Below are 18,346 nucleotides of genomic sequence, written 5' to 3' on the forward strand. Positions count from 1 at the left end.
CACAGGTAGGCAGGTGCACTGGTGTACGTTCGGGCATGTGCACAGGTGGGAAGGTATACAGTTTTACAGGTGTGCAGGTGCACAGATGAACAGCTATATAGGCAAGTGGGTATAGAGGTGTGCAGATAGACATATAAGCAGGTGCGCAAGTGGCCAAATGCATAAGTATACATATGATATGGACAGGTATGCAGGCATTCAGGCAGGTGTACAAGCTGTCAGGTGAGCATGTGCAAGAACACAGGTATATGGGTACACAAGTGGCAGGTGTATAAGTGTGCAGGTGCACCAGTGAGTGAGAGAGGTAGCTTTGGGCAGTTCCGACTTGGGATACTCTGATAGCATCCACAATACCAGATCAGGATTCCCATAGTGTGGGGTCTGGACTATAGCTAGCTCCACATCCTCCCCCACATTCAGCTGCCTCCTGACCTCAGCAGACATTGCTGTTCCCCCTGACTGCCACTTTGGCCCCTCCATTTCAGGTCGACTCTACAAAATACTACGAAGCCTGTGTGCATGATGTGTGTGCCTGCGACTCAGGGGGTGACTGCGAGTGTTTCTGCACTGCTGTGGCTGCCTATGCCCAGGCTTGCCGTGATATGGGGGTGTGCCTGTCCTGGAGGACACCAGACATCTGCCGTGAGTGGGGCTCTGCCGATAGTGCCGAAGGGTGGGACTGAGAATGAGGTGGGTAGCAGCCACTGTACCTTGGATTCTGGCCATTCTGACATGTGTGTGCATGTGTGTGTGCCACATGCATGTGTGCACGTGTGTGTGTATGTGTGTACATGTATGTTTATGCACGTGCCCACACATCTATATATGCGTGATTCTTTGCTACCTGATAGGAAGTAGCTGGGCCTGGGGCCTCCAGGATCTGGGGTAAGAAATGAACCCAAGGTGGTCATCTGCCTAGCCCAAGATCTATATATCTGGGTGCAGGCCATCATGAGGCCTCGTGGGCGCCTGCTTAGCTCAGCCCTCTGTGTTCAGCTCTTTTCTGTGACTACTACAACCCTCATGGGGAATGCGAGTGGCATTACCAGGCCTGTGGAGCCCCCTGTCTGAAGACCTGTCGGAACCCAGATGGACACTGCCTTGTTGACCTGCCAGGCCTGGAAGGTGAGGGCAGAACATTCTGGTGGAGGCCTTTAGGCCATAACCTATGCATGGTACCTTTAGGGCAGACCTAGTGTACTAGGAGTTCTCTGCTACTGATTAGGGGATGGATATATACATGCATGCCTGAGAGGATGGAAAATCAATGCCATCCCTGCCTTCTCCAGGCTGCTACCCACAGTGCCCACCCAGCCAGCCTTTCTTCAACGAGGACCAGATGAAGTGTGTGGCCCAGTGTGGCTGCTATGATGGTGACGGGAACCACCATGACATCGGCACACAGGTCCCTACAGCTGAGAATTGCCAGAGCTGGTGAGAAAGGAGCCAGGGATGAAAGAGGGTAGAGACTCGGGGTGGCTGGGAGAGGGCAAGGAGGGCTAAAGTAGGTGTTAGCTAGGGGTTGCCCATAGATCCTCAGAACCCCTGTCTTCTCTCCAGTCTCTGCACCCCCAGTGGCCTACAGTGTGTTCACAACCTTACAGGTAAGGAAGGCTGTGGGTTGGAGGCTAGAGGAAGGCTGGAGGCTGAGTAAACTAAGTCAGTTCATGTAACCCCCAGCCTGCACATGCGTCTATGATGGCCATACCTACCACTACAACGACGTTGTCTACAACACCACGGATGGCCTTGGTGCCTGCCTAGTGGCCATCTGCAAAGACAATGGGACTATACTACGCACAGCTGAAGAGTGCCCTGAAGCCCTGTCTACCACACCGTTCACATTCACCACCACCCTGGCACCCCTTGCCACAACAGGTGAGCCCACACCCGATTTTATGGGAGCCCTTGGACCCTAAGCTAATAGTTGACCCAGGGAGAGGCTTGGGCACATCTGGGATAAGGGAAGATGACAAGTTGTCAAGACCTCCAGCTGCAGAGACATCCTTACCCACTTGTTCAGTAGCCCAGGCTCTGCCTGATGCCCATGACCCTCACCCCTCCCTCTACGCTTCCCCAAGAAGACTTAGCATAACTGTAGAGCTTCTACCAGAGGCCACAGCAGTTTCCAGGCTCCATTTGTCTTTGGTGTATCTCACTTCAGTCAGTGAGCTCCCTCTGGCCTGACTGTCAGGTCCTGGATCCAGGTCAGGAATGATCCTAACTAGCATTAAGGTGAAGAGCCATCTGCTGCCTTACATTGAGCTAAGAGGAGCTGACTAGGGTCTTTCATCACTTTCACACAGGCTCAGCTCACACTGTGTCCACTGTATGTGTCCACGAAGTCTGTCACTGGTCAATTTGGTATGATGAGAACCACCCAGAACCTGGCGCAACAGGTGGGGACTTTGAAACATTAGAGATCCTGAGGCAGAAAGGGTACCAGGTGTGTCAAACCCCTTCTGCTATCGAGTGCCGTGCAAAGAACTTCCCCAGCATGGATTTACAGACGCTGGGTCAGAAGGTGAACTGTGACCCATTCTTGGGGCTAAAATGCCTCAACAGTGAGCAGAGCCCCCCACTCTGCTACAACTACGAGTTGAGGGTTCTGTGTTGTGATTATGTGCCCTGTACTTCCTCTATAACCTTGGGCACAAGTACCACCTACTCCCAGTCTGGAATGAGTAGAAAACCCTCTTTGTCCACTCTCAGCACTCACACAGCACCCTCAAAATTCCAGCCTAGTCCCTCCTGGACCACGGAAGGAAAAGAGACATCCTTGGATACGATTTATAGCTCAAGCCAAACACTGCCTTTCACCTCAAAAAGCAGGGACACTTCACACCCTACGTTGTCCGGGCACACTGTCAGCAGCCTCTCCACATCCAGCCCTACCTGGACTACAACAGTTACAGAGACCATGATGCACACAACGTTCAGCTCCCAGCCAGTACCAGTATTCACTTCACACACCGGGGCCACTCCAACCCCAAGCACAGTCACACACTCAGTCAGCAGCCCCGAGACCTCCACCACCTGCCAACCCCAATGTCAGTGGACAGAGTGGATCGACACAAACTACCCCACGTCTGACATTAAGGGAGGGGACATCGAGACATACGAGAGGATCAGGGCCACTGGAATAAAAATCTGTGCACAGCCTCAGGACATCAAGTGTGTGGCCGAGAACTACCCCGGATCCAGCCTGGAGAGGTTGGGTCAGAAAGTGAAGTGTGACGTCAGTTCCGGTCTGGTGTGTTCCAACCGGGACCAGAAAGGCGCTTTCAAAATGTGCTACAACTACATGATCAGTGTGCTGTGCTGCAATGTCAGCCACTGCCAGGGAGCTACCCCCACTGCAGGGTCAGCTCCAACGCTGGGCACTGCCACCACGGCAGGGTCAGCGCCAACGCTGGGCACTGCCACCACGGCAGGGTCAATGCCAACGCTGGGCACTGCCACCACTGAAGGGTCAGCGCCAACGCCAGGAACTGCCACCACTGCAGGGTCAGCTCCAACGCTGGGAACTGCCACCACGGCAGGGTCAATGCCAACGCTGGGCACTGCCACCACTGAAGGGTCAGCGCCAACGCCGGGCACTGCCACCACGGCAGGGTCAGCTCCAACACCAGGCACTGCCACCACGGCAGGGTCAATGCCAACGCTGGGAACTGCCACCACTGCAGGGTCATCCCCAATGCCAGAAACTGTCACCTCTACTACACAGACTCTGTCCTCCAAACCTTATCCCAGCACTAGTCCAGTTGAGTCCTGGTCTTCCTCAGGCACCAGCTTCCACACCTCAGAGATGCCCACCTCTGGGACCCTGACTACAAGTGTGTCACCTGCACCCAGCACTCCTCTGACAGCCACCTCAGTGAGCACCCAACATCCCAAAAGTCTAGAATCCTTTGGCACCCTATCAGCAGTGGCGACCAGGTCCACCTCTCAGGGGCACTCCCTGCCTCGCAGCAGTCCCCACACCACCCACACATTCTCAGTAACAACCTCAAAGACATCCCTGTCCAGCACGGCAACCATCTCTACCTCCCTGACCACACCAGGACCCTCCAATACTCCTCCTGGAAGCACTACCATGAGTCCAGCCATAGCTGCCTCCACGACCAGAGCAGTTACTGAGACCCTGTCCTCAAGGCCACATGCCAAGACCACCCCAGGACTCACTGGAGCTCCCTCAGCCAGCACCACAGCAGAGCTCAGCATACAGACCGGGGCCACTTCAACACCCAGCACAGTCACACGCTCAGTCAGCAGCCCCGAGACCTCCACCACCTGCCAACCCCAATGTCAGTGGACAAAGTGGATCGACACAGACTACCCCACGTCTGACATTCAGGGAGGGGACATCGAGACATACGAGAGGATCAGGGCCACTGGAATAAAAATCTGTGCACAGCCTCTGGACATCAAGTGTGTGGCCGAGAACTACCTCGGATCCAGCCTGGACAGGGTGGGTCAGAAAGTGAAGTGTGACGTCAGTTCCGGTCTGGTGTGCTTCAACCGGGACCAGAAAGGCGCTTTCAAAATGTGCTACAACTACATGATCAAAGTGCTGTGCTGCAATGTCAGCCACTGCCAGGGAGCTACCCCCACTGCAGGGTCAGCTCCAACGCTGGGCACTGCCACCACGGCAGGGTCAATGCCAACGCTGGGCACTGCCACCACGGCAGGGTCAGCTCCAACGCCGGGAACTGCCACCATTGCAGGGTCATCCCCAACACCGGGAACTGCCACAACTACCACTTCCAGGACAGCCACACACCCTTCTTGGCCTGTGTCCAGCTTGACCACCAGCACCAGCACCAGAGAGTCATTTTCTTCTTCTGGAAAAACTACAGTCCTCACTGTGCCTTCTTCTATAGCCACAGTGACACCCAAGGCAACTCCGACCACATCCTTGCTATCTACCCTTACACCCACAGGGACCACTTCCACGGGTTGTACATCTCGATGTACCTGGACCGATTGGCTAGACAGTGACAAGCCCCAACCTGGACAATTTGGGGGAGACATTGAGACCTACTACCATATAACAAACAAGACAGGTATCCAGATATGCAAGAAACCTGTGGACATTGAATGTGAGGCCATCCTCTTCCCCAATATGTCCTTCCAACAGCTGGGCCAGGAAGTGGTTTGCAATGTGGACTTTGGACTCATCTGCAGGAACAGCAAGCAGGCCAACAACCAAACCTGTTTCAATTACCATATCCGTGTGCTATGCTGCGAGGAAGATATCAGCTGTATAAGCACAACTGGGTCGTTGTCTCCCTCCTCCACCCAAGAGACTGCATCCCCTGTCACAGCAGGACCACCGTCTACCATGTCCACATCAGCACCTGGATTTCCCAGCACAGGCTCCATTTCCACAAGCAAGTGGCCATCAGAGGAGCCAATACCCTTAACTTCATTCACAACCCAAGGGGGACCATCTTCCCCTAGAATGGAAAGCATTGTCTCTGTTGCCACAACCAGAACTACTGGGAGTTTCTCCATCTCTAGTCTCTCTACCCTTTCAGCCTCTCCCACCAGCCTCCTCCAAAGCTCAAAGGAGACACACTCAGAAAAACCGAGCACAATTTCGTGGACAGACTCCTCCAGTGTTCCCAGTACTACCAAGCTGACGACCTCCACTGGCACAGGGCTCTCCAGAACCACAACCACATTGTGGAACAGCCTGCCCACTATCACTTCATCCCTGGTCACCAAATCCATCCATCCCATCTCTACCACGATGACAACGGACAGGCCTCAAACAGCAATCACCAATGACTTCTCCAAAAGTCACTCTCTGTTGCCGAGTAGCCGCCCTATCACCATAACATCTTCAGCCACAGCAATAAGCATGAATGTCACCAGCAAAACACACTCGCCTACCTCCCTGACCACACCAGGACCCTCCAATACTCCTCCTGGAAGCACTACCATGAGTCCAGCCATAGCTGCCTCCACGACCAGAGCAGTTACTGAGACCCTGTCCTCAAGGCCACATGCCAAGACCACCCCAGGACTCACTGGAGCTCCCTCAGCCAGCACCACAGCAGAGCTCAGCATACAGACAGGGGCCACTTCAACACCCAGCACAGTCACACGCTCAGTCAGCAGCCCCGAGACCTCCACCACCTGCCAACCCCAATGTCAGTGGACAAAGTGGATCGACACAGACTACCCCACGTCTGACATTCAGGGAGGGGACATCGAGACATACGAGAGGATCAGGGCCACTGGAATAAAAATCTGTGCACAGCCTCAGGACATCAAGTGTGTGGCCGAGAACTACCTCGGATCCAGCCTGGACAGGGTGGGTCAGAAAGTGAAGTGTGACGTCAGTTCCGGTCTGGTGTGCTTCAACCGGGACCAGAAAGGCGCTTTCAAAATGTGCTACAACTACATGATCAAAGTGCTGTGCTGCAATGTCAGCCACTGCCAGGGAGCTACCCCCACTGCAGGGTCAGCTCCAACACTGGGCACTGCCACCACGGCAGGGTCAGCTCCAACGCCGGGCACTGCCACCACGGCAGGGTCAATGCCAACGCTGGGAACTGCCACCACTGAAGGGTCAGCGCCAACGCCAGGAACTGCCACCACTGCAGGGTCAGCTCCAACGCTGGGAACTGCCACCACGGCAGGGTCAATGCCAACGCTGGGAACTGCCACCACGGCAGGGTCAATGCCAACGCTGGGCACTGCCACCACTGCAGGGTCAGCTCCAACGCTGGGAACTGCCACCACGGCAGGGTCAATGCCAACGCTGGGAACTGCCACCACTGCAGGGTCAGCTCCAACGCTGGGAACTGCCACCACGGCAGGGTCAATGCCAACGCTGGGAACTGCCACCACTGAAGGGTCATTCCCAACACCAGGAACTACCACCTCTACTACCCGGACCCTGTCCTCCAATTCTATTCTGAACACTAGTCTGTCTCTGGCCAGTATTCACACAGCCTCTATCACAGTAGCAACAAGCCTTTCAAAAGGTCTGACAGGCTCTAGCCACCCTACCACCCTTGTTCCATCCTCTGGCAGGAGCCCCCCTCATGTTTCAACTGTTAAGGCCACCAGCAGCCCAGGTAGGGTCTCTTCTGTCCGTACAACACTCAAGATCTTGCCTGCAACATTACAGTCAACACCTGCCTTGACAACAAAACAGACTTTGTCAACTGGAATCTGGACAACATTACCTACTGGTATAGCTGGCAGTGTCTCCTCAAAACCTCTGACCACGACCCTGGAGTGGACTACAGGTATAAAGGAATTACCCACCAGTACACCATTGACACAGACACTGCCAGTAACCATGACTCCTGCCACCACCAGCCAGGGCATGACAGCCTGCCAGCCCAAGTGTAAGTGGACTGAGTGGTTTGATGTGGACTCACCCACTTCAGGAGTAGTAAAAGGGGACATGGAGACCTATGAGAACATCAGGGCCTCTGGTAAGAATTTGTGCCAGGCACCAAAGAAGATTGAGTGTCGGGCAGAGAACTACCCTGCAGTGAGCATTGATAAAATTGGCCAAGTTGTAAGGTGCAGCCTGGAGTTAGGGCTGGTCTGCAAAAATGAGGACCAGACAGATGATTTCAAAATGTGCTTCAACTATGGCATACGTGTGCTTTGCTGTGATGACTATAGCCACTGCCCTAGTACAACTTCTGTTCAGCCCACATTAACCATGAATAAGCCTAAAGTCAGCAAACAGGTCCCCACCACGGCCACCACCTCATCAGGAAGACAAGGACACTCCACCAAAGCAACCACCTCCTCAAAAAGTGCCCAGAGTCTGGCTACCAACACTTTCCACACAGGACCTGCATCTTCTGCACACTCAGTCAGCAGCCCCGAGACCTCCACCACCTGCCAACCCCAATGTCAGTGGACAAAGTGGATCGACACAGACTACCCCACGTCTGACATTAAGGGAGGGGACATTGAGACATATGAGAGGATCAGGGCCACTGGAATAAAAATCTGTGCACAGCCTCTGGACATCAAGTGTGTGGCCGAGAACTACCCCGGATCCAGCCTGGACAGGGTGGGTCAGAAAGTGAAGTGTGACGTCACCTCCGGTCTGGTGTGCTTCAACCGGGACCAGAAAGGCGCTTTCAAAATGTGCTACAACTACATGATCAGTGTGCTGTGCTGCAATGTCAGCCACTGCCAGGGAGCTACCCCCACTGCAGGGTCAGCTCCAACACTGGGCACTGCCACCACGGCAGGGTCAGCACCAACGCCGGGCACTGCCACCACGGCAGGGTCAGCTCCAACGCCGGGCACTGCCACCACGGCAGGGTCAGCTCCAACGCCGGGCACTGCCACCACGGCAGGGTCAACGCCAACACGGGGCACTGCCACCATGGCAGGGTCAACACCAACGCCGGGCACTGCCACCACGGCAGGGTCAACACCAACACCGAGCACTGCCACCACGGCAGGGTCAGCTCCAACGCCAGACACTGCCACCACGGCAGGGTCAATGCCAATGCCGGGCACTGCCACCACGGCAGGGTCAACGCCAATGCCGGGCACTGCCACCACGGCAGGGTCAACGCCAATGCCGGGCACTGCCACCACGGCAGGGTCAACGCCAACGCCGGGCACTGCCACAGATACTTCTTGGGCTACTGTCACACCCCCCAGCAGCAGTCCAGCTACCTCTGTGCCCACAAGTCCTCTCAAAGAATCTCAGACCTCATCTCTGCTGAGGACCAGTACTACAGGTGTCTCCACTCTGCCTTCCAGCTCCACAGGCTGCAAGCCTCGATGCACCTGGACAGACTGGATGGACCAGAACCTTCCTATCCCTGGGAGTTCTGGAGGGGAGTTTGAGACCTATGCCAATATTAGAGCAGCTGGAATCACAATCTGTGAAAAGCCCTTGGACGTAGAATGTGACACTGTGGATCCACCCAGTGTGGGTCCACTGGAGCAAGTGGTCAACTGCAGTGTGGACTTTGGTCTGGTGTGTAGGAACGTGGACCAGCTGGGGCCCTTTAGTGTGTGCTCCAACTACCGCATTCGTGTGCTTTGCTGTGATGACTACAGCCACTGTCCTAGCACCTCTTCCAGTACCATCAAGTCAGCCTTGCCCTGGTCTACCCATAGTCCCCTGGTCCCTTTCACAACCTCGGTGTCCTCAAGCACTGAGTCTACCTTTCAGAGCAACCACCCCTTCAGCTCCCCAGTGCCAAGCACCCAAGCATCTACATGGACCACATTTCATTACTCCAGCTGTGTACCTCACTGTGCATGGACAGACTGGTTTGATGCAGACTACCCCAACCCTGGCCCCAGAGGTGGGGACTTTGAAGTCTACGCAGTGTTACGTGAGGTTGGCTATGTCTTCTGTGAGCAGCCCAAGGACATCCAGTGCCGCTCTGAGAAGGAGCCAGACAAGCCCCTGCAAAGTCTAGAGCAGGTGGTCCTGTGTGATGTGCGATTTGGGCTGATATGCAAAAATATCAACCAATCGGGGCCTTTGCAGTACTGTGACAACTACCATGTCCGCCTTCTCTGCTGTGACAACTATAGCCACTGCAGCACATCACCTATGGCTACCACCTCCACTGCTCCTTCTACCTCTCACCTGCTGTCTAGCCACACCTCCACAGCTTCAAATACCATGACTTCTTTACCTGTGGTCCCCAGCTCCATGGCGGCCCATTCTTCCCCAGCATCTGCTCACACCTCCCCAGTTTTGACCACTGGGACGTCACCGGTAGCCACTGGCCCCATTGTGGCCCCCTCCTCTCCCTCAAGGATGACTCACACCCCTCAAGCTTCCTCCAGCAGCCAGGTGACCTTCAGTGTGTCTACTGCTTCTCCATCGGGCTTCAGTACCCTCAGGCCTACTGTCTTTTCCAGCCAAACATTTACCCCAACACGCTGTTTCTGCCAGGCCTTTGGACAGCTGTTCTCACCTGGTGAGTAGAAAAGTCCATGTTCTCTTTACCCCACGTCCCTTGTCAACCTAGGCCTAACAGCTTTGGGAGCTATGAGACCTTTCATGCACAGTTCAGCCCATACTCTCCCTGGGCAATATCCTTTCTCCCTCATTGCACCACCTTGTACCCTATGTCTGCCCTGGCACTAGCCTGCCTCTTCAGCAGGGCTGTGGCTATGTCTTTCTGTGATTTTCTCCTTCACAGGGGATGTCATCTACAATAAGACTGATGGAGCTGGCTGCCAATTCTATGCCATTTGCAGCCAGGACTGTGATGTCGACCGCTTCCGGGGTGCCTGCCCTTCCTCTTCACCTCCAGTGCCCTCTACCCCTGAGCCTTTGTCTCCCCTGCTTCCTGGCTGTGATAATGCCATCCCTCCCCGGAAGGTGGGCTTCCCTTCTCCCTCAACCTCCCTGTGATGTGGTGTGGGTTTGCATTGAGCCATGGCTAATGGCCAGCACTACCCCCGTTCTGTGGCCCATCTCAATGGCCTGTCTCTTCCAGTAACTCCTGCTGAGAGGTGCACAGGCTCTGGGGTCTTGATCAGCAGACACTGGCTGCCTTCTGGGATTCAGAGCTGTAGGGACCTGGGGCTACTGGCAGGACAGGGCTTGGGGTCCCCACATGCGCTCCAGGGGATCACTCTGCTTATCTTTTGCCTCAGGTGAATGAATCTTGGACCCTGGAGAACTGTACAGTGGCCACGTGCCAGGGCAACAATCAAATCATCCTCCTAGAGCCAAAGCCTGTGGACAATGTCACCTGTGTCAACAAGCACTTGCCCATCAAAGTGTGGGACCAGGAGCCTTGCCACTTCCATTATGAGTGCAAATGTGAGCAGAGGGAAGGCGCGGGACAGCTCAGCAAGATGGGACAGGATCAGGGCATTTGATCTCAGTGTCTGTCAATCTCAGGCAGCACACGTAAATGCTGTGCTAGGCTGCACAGGGAGGCACAGACAGGGGCTGTGTCCAGGGAAGGGTAGGGTGCAAAAAGCCAAAGTGTGAACCCATTCCCATGGTCCTGATGACAACTTCTATTACTGAGTGTTAAAAGACTCAAACTTGGGACTTAGAAGAGTAAACTCTTAGGGTCTCCCATCCCCAAGCTAGAGTCAGATCAAAGCAGGCAGGGCCACACTCCCTACGGAGGGTCCTTCCTGCCTTTCCCAGTTAAGGGCTACAGGAATCCTTGGTTTGTGGCTTCATCACTCCACTCTGCCTCTGTCTTCTTATGGCCTTCTGCTCCATGTCTGTCTCTCCTGTCACTTATAAGTACACTGTCATTAAGATCAAGGGACACCCAGGTGATTTGGGATGGCCCTAATTTTAAGACCAACATCACAATAGACATGGCTTGGAGACAACCTATCTTATTTATGAAGCAACTGTGTTCCTCGGAGGGAACTATTGTTCTAGAGGAGGAGCTGGTGACAGGGCTGGGAGGTGACCCTGTAACTGTGGTCTCCTGTAGGCTTCTGCAGCGGATGGGGGTACTCACATTACCTGACGTTCGATGGCACCTCCTACACTTTCCTGGACAACTGTACATCGGTGCTCATGAGAGAGATCCACCCGCGCCATGGCAACCTGAGCATCCTTGCTCACAGCTACTACTGTGGGGCTACCACTGATGTCACCTCCTGTCCCCGCGCCCTGAGCATCTACTATAACTCCACAGAGATTGTTCTCACCATCACTGCCACTGTCAGTGGGAAGGAGGAGAGCCTGGTGAGTCTAGTGATAGGCAGAGCCCCCACACCACATTGCAAACACAGGCCTAGGTATGGGGTGACACAGGCAAAGGTGAAAGCTCTGAGACTGAGAGCGTTCTCCCCTCTGCAAAAATGGCCCACAGACAAAGAATAAACTCCTAGCTCTAGACTGAGGAGAACACAGGAATGTTCCTGGTGTTTGGGAGGCAGAACTCCCAAAGTAGCACATACTGCCTAACCAGCCACCTGACTTTTTTGTCTCCCCCTGGATGCCCCCAGGTTATATGGGACCAAATGTGGATACGTTCAGGCTTCAGTAAAAATGGTGTGACTGTGTCCTTGAGTGGGGCCACCACGATGAGTGTCAACATTCCCACCATTGACACCAGCATTACCTTTGATGGGCACATCTTCCAGATATGGTTGCCCTACAGATACTTCAGCAACAATACTGAGGGCCAGTGCGGTGAGTGCGCATGACCTGGCTCATTCTGCTTCTATGAATCAGGGCCGGGGAGAGGAACTGGTCTACAGAAAACAGTGAGAGGCTCATTATTGTCCCCTCCCTACTCACCAGGTACCTGCACAAACAGCCAGACAGATGACTGCCGCCGGCCTGATGGCACCATAGCTTCCAACTGCCAGGACATGGCCAAAGAATGGCTGGTGCCTGGGAACGGCAGCAATGACTGCTTAGTTCAGCCTACCCATCCCCCAAGCACCACTCCCCAGTCTCTAGTGTCCAGTACGCCCACCTCCACCCCATGCCCCTCTGCACCTCTCTGTGAGCTGATGATGAGCCAGTGAGTCGGTCTTTGGGGTGGTGGGCCTGGGCAGCAGTCCCCTCGGCTAGCCTCCCTGCTGGGCCCTGAGTTCTTATCCCTGATCATCACTCACTGTTATAGGGTCTTTGCTGAGTGCCACAGGCTCGTCCCTCCAGATGCCTTCTTCAGAACCTGTGTCAGTGACCACTGCAGTGCCAATTTTACTGACTCACTCTGTCAGAGCCTGGAGGCTTATGCAGCACTCTGCCGGACCCAGGGCGTATGCACCAACTGGCGCAATGCCACTGGAGGGCTCTGTGGTAAGCTGGGGGTTTCCGACCTAGAGACCAAGCCTTCTTGGTTCTTCAGAGCCTGTCTGATGACACTGTGTGCCCACAGACCTCTCCTGCCCACCCACTAAGGAGTACAGGCCTTGTGGACCCTTGCATCCAGCATCCTGCAGTTCCAGGTGAGTGCCATCTTAGTAATGGGGAGTGATAGGTAGCAGCTGGTCTCCCAGGCATGCCTGAAGGGTCTGAACTGAGCCTGTGGATACCCCTAGCCTAGAACTTCCTGGGCTACCCACAACTGGCTCTTGGAGGTGCCACCTGATTTCTGATCCAATACTCTGCTGCTCCTACTCACACTAGGACCCTGAATGTTTCAACTGGGATGCTGGCAGAGGGCTGCTTCTGCCCCGAAAATCAGCTCCTCTTCAACTCACGCATGGACATCTGTGTGCCAGAGTGTCGTAAGTGCCACTTACCTACCATGGGACAAACCTTACCCTACCCCTGTCCCCTATAGGGTCTGTCCTCACCTGCCAGGCCAGAATCCAACACATGTGCAGATCCTGGTCTGCCTGACTAGTATGAGAGCAGATCCTAGTAAGGCCATGGGTCCTGCAGCTATCAAAAGGAAACTGCTGCTTGGGGCTGGTCAGAGAAGCTGCCTCCCCTCACTGCATGAAGAGCTAAGACTCTCAACATCCAACCTCACTACTGTCTCTGGGACCTGACATCCTCAGAATTCTCTAGGATCTTCTGTTCCATTCTGGGAGAAGATAGAGGTCTTGGCTTGGGATACATGTGGCTGAGGCTAAGAGTGCCATTTTCTCAGCCTATGGCCCCCTTCTGCCTGGCATCGAGCCCTAGCATCTTCAGTAACAACCATACTCATTTCTTTCCAGCCTGCGTGGGACCAGATGGGCTACCCAAGTTTGTGAGTGGTGCTGCTCCCCTGGCCAGCTATAGTGCAGGAAGGAGGGAGGGAGGGGGCTGGCTGACTCTTCATAGCCCAGGAGGCTGAGGTGGGGCATCTGGGCTTCCTTCATGCTGATCCTCTGGGCAGCAAAAGGCTAACCTGCTTACGGTAAACTATAACCTAGAGTCGAATTCAGTAAGACAGGCCAGGGACTTTAGGGCCTCTGAGCCTTCGGAGATCCTGATTTGGCCTGTTTCAGCCTGGAGAACACTGGATCAGCAACTGCCAGGCATGTGTGTGTGACCCCAGCTCCGTGTCAGTACAGTGTGAGCCAGTAAAGTGTGAGAACCAGGATGGGCTCCCACAGTGCACAGAAGCGGGCTTTGTGACTGTGACCAGGCCCAGCGCTGACAATCCATGCTGCCCTGAAACAGTGTGTGGTGAGCATCTACTGGGGACATAGGAGAGTCACACTCTAGCTTAGCTATGTTGGGCTATTCATGTGAGGATGGTCTTAAGATACTGCAGCTTTTCATGGAAAAAAATAAAGCTGGTGCCTAACAAAGCAGAGAACTGGTGAGGACCAAGGGAATGAAAGAGTGAGGGGACTTGATGAAACCCAGAAAAGCCGTGAGGCATCCTAGGTTCCAAGGAAAAATGGCACCAGAGGCCAGTATGTCCAGAAAGAGAGAAGATGGTGCCAGGGAGGGGCGGGGGTCAAAATGGGCACCATCCTGACAGGGCCACCTCTCTACAGTCTGCAATGTAACCACCTGCCCCGAGAGTCTGCCCAAGTGTGATCCAGGGCATGAGCTGATCCACACCCGTGAGAACGGCAGCTGCTGTCCCAGCTCCAGCTGTCGTGAGTAGCAATGGGGCTGAGGCACAGGGAAGCGGCACTGAGACTGGCTGCAGTGGTGTTCAGGGATGGGGAGGATTGAGGGTTTTTTCCCCATTGCCTAGATGCATACTCAATCCTTTGTCCTTTCAGGACCCAAGCTGTGCACATACAATGACACCATCTATGGGGTAAGAGCTCAGCACAGGTAGGATGGATAGCAGGGATGGGCTGAGGCGGGTAGCAAACCCATGCTCCCCAGTCCCTGCTCCTGGTCTCAACATTCTTGCCAAGAGGGCAGATCTGAAGAGGGGGTCTGGGCATAAGGCCATTTGTATGTATGTATGTATGTATGTATGTATGTACATATGTGTTTATATGTGTATGCATATGTGTGTGTATGTGTGTGCATGTGTATGTGTGTGCGTGTGTGTGTAGAGCTGTGGCATGAGGGGCTACTACATATGCCACATATGAGTGGTCAGCTTTTGGGTCTCCCAGCTTACTGCTTTCCCTGCTCATTGGATAGCTGTGTTTAAAACTAGGGGAACAACCACATCTTGGGGGAAAAGATCTGGGTCCTATGGGTCCTGCCTGGACTCAGTTACAAGTCTTAACCTGATGTATTCACCCACCCCCTTGCCTTTTCTCAGTGCCACTCTTCTCCTCTGCTCTAGGTCGGTGCAATCTTCCCAGGGGATGCACCCTGCCAAATGTGTACCTGCTCCTCTGAGGGCGATGAAGAACCAAAAGTAGAATGTAGACAGATCCTCTGTAATAGCGTGTGTTCCCAGGTGAGCCTGTGACCCAGCACACACCCTGAGAGGCTACGCATGGAAGCCTATCATCACGAGTCCTCCAATTCACCGTCACTGTGAGGTCTTGTTCATTTCCAAAGGGAAAAGTAGGGGGAAGACTGGTGGGCAGGACCTGCAGGTTGACAAGCTAACTAGAAGCAGGTCTAGTACAGTACCAGTAGACCAGTGGTTCTGAACCTGTGGCTCATGACCCCTCTGGGAGTCAAATGACCCTTTCTTTCACAGGGGTCACACATCAGATATCCTGCATACCAGATATTTGCATTATGATTCACAACAGTAGCAAAGTTACATTTATGTAACTACAATTAGGTAGCAACAAAATAATGTCATGGGTGTGGGTCACCACAACAGGAAGATCTGTGTTAAAATGTTGCAGCACTACAAAGGTTGAGACCCGCCCCCCCCCCCATAGACAAAGAGACAAAGAGAGGCTTAGAAGCAGGTGAGATAAGCTGCAAGACCTGGGAAGGGGGAACAACACAGCAAGACATGACTTCTCTGCAGTTCCTGCTAAGGAGGCCTAGGTTCCCTAGAACGTTCTAGGAAGAGTGGCTGTGACGACTGAGAGACCTGACTGCCTCTCCTATCCCTGCAGGGCTTCAAGTACACGTTAGTGCCAGAGCAGTGCTGCGGAGAGTGTGTACAGGATGCCTGCCTCACACCAGAGGGCCTGGCAGTACAGGTAATAGGCGAGGGTGTGGGGAGACCTTCCCTTGAGCAGGTCTCAACTACAAATAGACCCCTATCTGGACCTCTGTTGTGTGATTTGCTTTTCAGCCCAATGAGACCTGGGTGAACAGTCACACGGACAACTGCACTGTGTACCACTGTAGGACTGAGAATGGAACCTATGTACTCACCCCAAGTCCCACACCTTGCCCTGATGTGTCCAACTGTAGGGTATGTGCCTGGGAGGCCCTGCCTTTGGGTGGTCCACCCTTATCATGCCCCTGGAAGGATCTGTCCCAAGGCGTCTGTGTCACTGTGGCTTGTACCCCATATCCTGACTCTGCCCCAGTCCTGTTCTATTCTTGGCTCTGCAGGGAACCTTAAGGAAAACTGGTTGCTGCTATTCCTGTGAAAAAGAAGGTAAGTTAAAGACATCTCCCATCTAGTCCTCCATCCAGCTCCCTTCAAACGCAATACAAGTTTCTCTCACTGGGTGGCAGATCCCACCAGAGTGTCAGGATAATAGGAGGAGTTGGTCATCCATGAAAAGTATGCCAATTACTTCTCTCACTGCTGTGACAAATATGAACTCAATTTAAGGAAGGAAAGATTTATTAGGCTCATGGTTTTAGTGTACAGTCCCACCATGGTGGGGAGACATGGCAGCGAGAGTAGAAGCAAACCATGAGATGTGTCTGCAGTCAGGAGGCAAGAGGGGAAGGGAGGAACGCTGGTGTTCAGCCCACTTTCTCCATTTCATTCTGTCTGAGTCCCCAGGCCATAGGAGGTTCTGCCACATTCAGGATGGGTCCTCTCTCATAAATTAACTTAATCTAGAAAATCTTGCAGAGCTTTGTCATTTAGGTGATTCAAGCTGACAGCCAACATTAACCATGATAGAGGGTCAGCTTTCTCAGCCCCGAGGACTCTGAGTGAGGGCCCGGGGTCTCTGCATTGGCCTGTCTTCTTTGCAGACTCAAGGACGTGTCAAGTGCATGTAAACACAACCATCTTGCGACACAAGGGCTGTGAAACAGAGGTGGCAGTCAACATCACCTTCTGCGAGGGCTCCTGCTCTGGAATGTCCAAGTGAGTGGGGGCCCTGCCTCCCCTGAGAGTTCATACAGCAGAACCAGTTAGCTAACTTGTCACCTTGGGTCTCACAGAGACTATCTCCCGCTTGGGGTCAGGAGGCCACACACAGCTGGTTAACTATAGCATATGACCCATAAACCAGGGGTAATCCTGGCTTAGCTGCACAAAATGGGGTTTTGGCTGGGGGCACTCGGGTCCAGGAGTCTGAATGTGTTTAGGGGGTCAGGCAACATCAGATCCCTCTGTGGGCTCCAGATGGCTCTGGGATGTGGTCAGATATGAGTGGGAGTAGCTAGGAAGGCTGAGAGTTTGTGTTAGAAAAGGCAGGAGGGATGGTCACAGGCTGGCTTCAGGACTTAAAATGGCTGTCCAGAGGGAAAGTCTGAATAGGGTTAGAAGGATGGGAAGGGAAGAGAATCAGAGGAGGGAGTAGGGTTTAAAGAGAGCCCAGGAAGGGTAAGGCTTTGTGTTTAATAAAGTAGCACTGTGGACAATCAGGTGGCTATCAAGAGCCCACAGAGGACCATGAGTCATAATACTGCTAAGAGGAACACCCTTCCATGTTCACAGGTACTCCATGGAGGCCCAGGCTATGGAGCATCAGTGCAGCTGCTGTCAGGAGAGCAAGGTCCATGATGTAGCTGTGACCATGCACTGTCCCAATGGTACAGTCATCCAGCACATCTATGCCCACATCGATGAGTGCAGCTGTGCCCTGGCCTGCAGCTCCCTGCCCATGACTTCCATGAACACTCCCTAGAGCCCACTGCTGGAAGGCAATTGTGTCCCCCAACCCCTCATGTCCCTCTACCTGGAGCAGAGCCTGCACAACTGACCATGAAAACCTTAGGCAGGCATGCTCCATGAGGCCCGCAACTACCCTCTCTGGCTCCCACTGCCTCTGCTCCACCCTCTGCCTAGCACTCAGTGAAACCAGCATGGTGGAGGGTAATGGGACAATTAAGATCAACTTGAGGAGGGTGCCAGGTGAGGATCTGGCCCTTGGAGGACCCTGTTGGCTGTCTCAGCCTCAGCCTCTGTCAGAGAGCCTGTGGCTATAGGGCTCCCCACAGCAAGCCTGTGTGCCCTCTGTCACACAAAGAAAGTCCTCTGTCAGTCATCTCAAGTTCACAAGGGCAGATGGGACCATCCAAGTAAGGCCAACTACCAGAGAGCTATGTCAGGCAAGGTGGCTTGCCTGCTGGAGGGGCCCTGGGATCTGGGGTTGGAGAGGGGCCTGTGCTTGCCCATCCTTAAGCTGCAATAAACCCTGGCACTAC

General features: G+C 54.0%; 1 protein-coding gene across 1 annotated transcript in view; it reads left to right on the forward strand.

Moving 5' to 3' along the window:
- Muc5b (mucin 5B, oligomeric mucus/gel-forming) overlaps nucleotides 1-18,346 on the forward strand; it is a 35,134-nt gene extending 16,788 nt beyond the window's left edge. The window contains exons 26-52 of the mRNA XM_051145114.1: nucleotides 486-642; nucleotides 997-1,125; nucleotides 1,290-1,434; nucleotides 1,561-1,604; nucleotides 1,681-1,878; nucleotides 2,307-6,579; nucleotides 6,651-6,795; nucleotides 7,304-8,598; nucleotides 8,731-9,941; nucleotides 10,167-10,348; nucleotides 10,627-10,795; nucleotides 11,436-11,692; nucleotides 11,956-12,142; nucleotides 12,254-12,479; nucleotides 12,582-12,760; nucleotides 12,840-12,909; nucleotides 13,091-13,191; nucleotides 13,630-13,661; nucleotides 13,903-14,083; nucleotides 14,401-14,505; nucleotides 14,635-14,672; nucleotides 15,159-15,275; nucleotides 15,898-15,984; nucleotides 16,080-16,202; nucleotides 16,346-16,391; nucleotides 16,946-17,060; nucleotides 17,637-18,346. Coding sequence (XP_051001071.1) covers nucleotides 486-642; nucleotides 997-1,125; nucleotides 1,290-1,434; nucleotides 1,561-1,604; nucleotides 1,681-1,878; nucleotides 2,307-6,579; nucleotides 6,651-6,795; nucleotides 7,304-8,598; nucleotides 8,731-9,941; nucleotides 10,167-10,348; nucleotides 10,627-10,795; nucleotides 11,436-11,692; nucleotides 11,956-12,142; nucleotides 12,254-12,479; nucleotides 12,582-12,760; nucleotides 12,840-12,909; nucleotides 13,091-13,191; nucleotides 13,630-13,661; nucleotides 13,903-14,083; nucleotides 14,401-14,505; nucleotides 14,635-14,672; nucleotides 15,159-15,275; nucleotides 15,898-15,984; nucleotides 16,080-16,202; nucleotides 16,346-16,391; nucleotides 16,946-17,060; nucleotides 17,637-17,826 — 10,002 coding nt within the window. The 3' untranslated portion in view covers nucleotides 17,827-18,346. The remainder of the gene's footprint in view (nucleotides 1-485; nucleotides 643-996; nucleotides 1,126-1,289; nucleotides 1,435-1,560; nucleotides 1,605-1,680; nucleotides 1,879-2,306; nucleotides 6,580-6,650; nucleotides 6,796-7,303; nucleotides 8,599-8,730; nucleotides 9,942-10,166; nucleotides 10,349-10,626; nucleotides 10,796-11,435; nucleotides 11,693-11,955; nucleotides 12,143-12,253; nucleotides 12,480-12,581; nucleotides 12,761-12,839; nucleotides 12,910-13,090; nucleotides 13,192-13,629; nucleotides 13,662-13,902; nucleotides 14,084-14,400; nucleotides 14,506-14,634; nucleotides 14,673-15,158; nucleotides 15,276-15,897; nucleotides 15,985-16,079; nucleotides 16,203-16,345; nucleotides 16,392-16,945; nucleotides 17,061-17,636) is intronic.

Source organism: Acomys russatus, chromosome 5 (genome assembly GCF_903995435.1).
Source record: "Acomys russatus chromosome 5, mAcoRus1.1, whole genome shotgun sequence".
NCBI classification, from domain to species: Eukaryota; Metazoa; Chordata; class Mammalia; order Rodentia; family Muridae; genus Acomys; species Acomys russatus.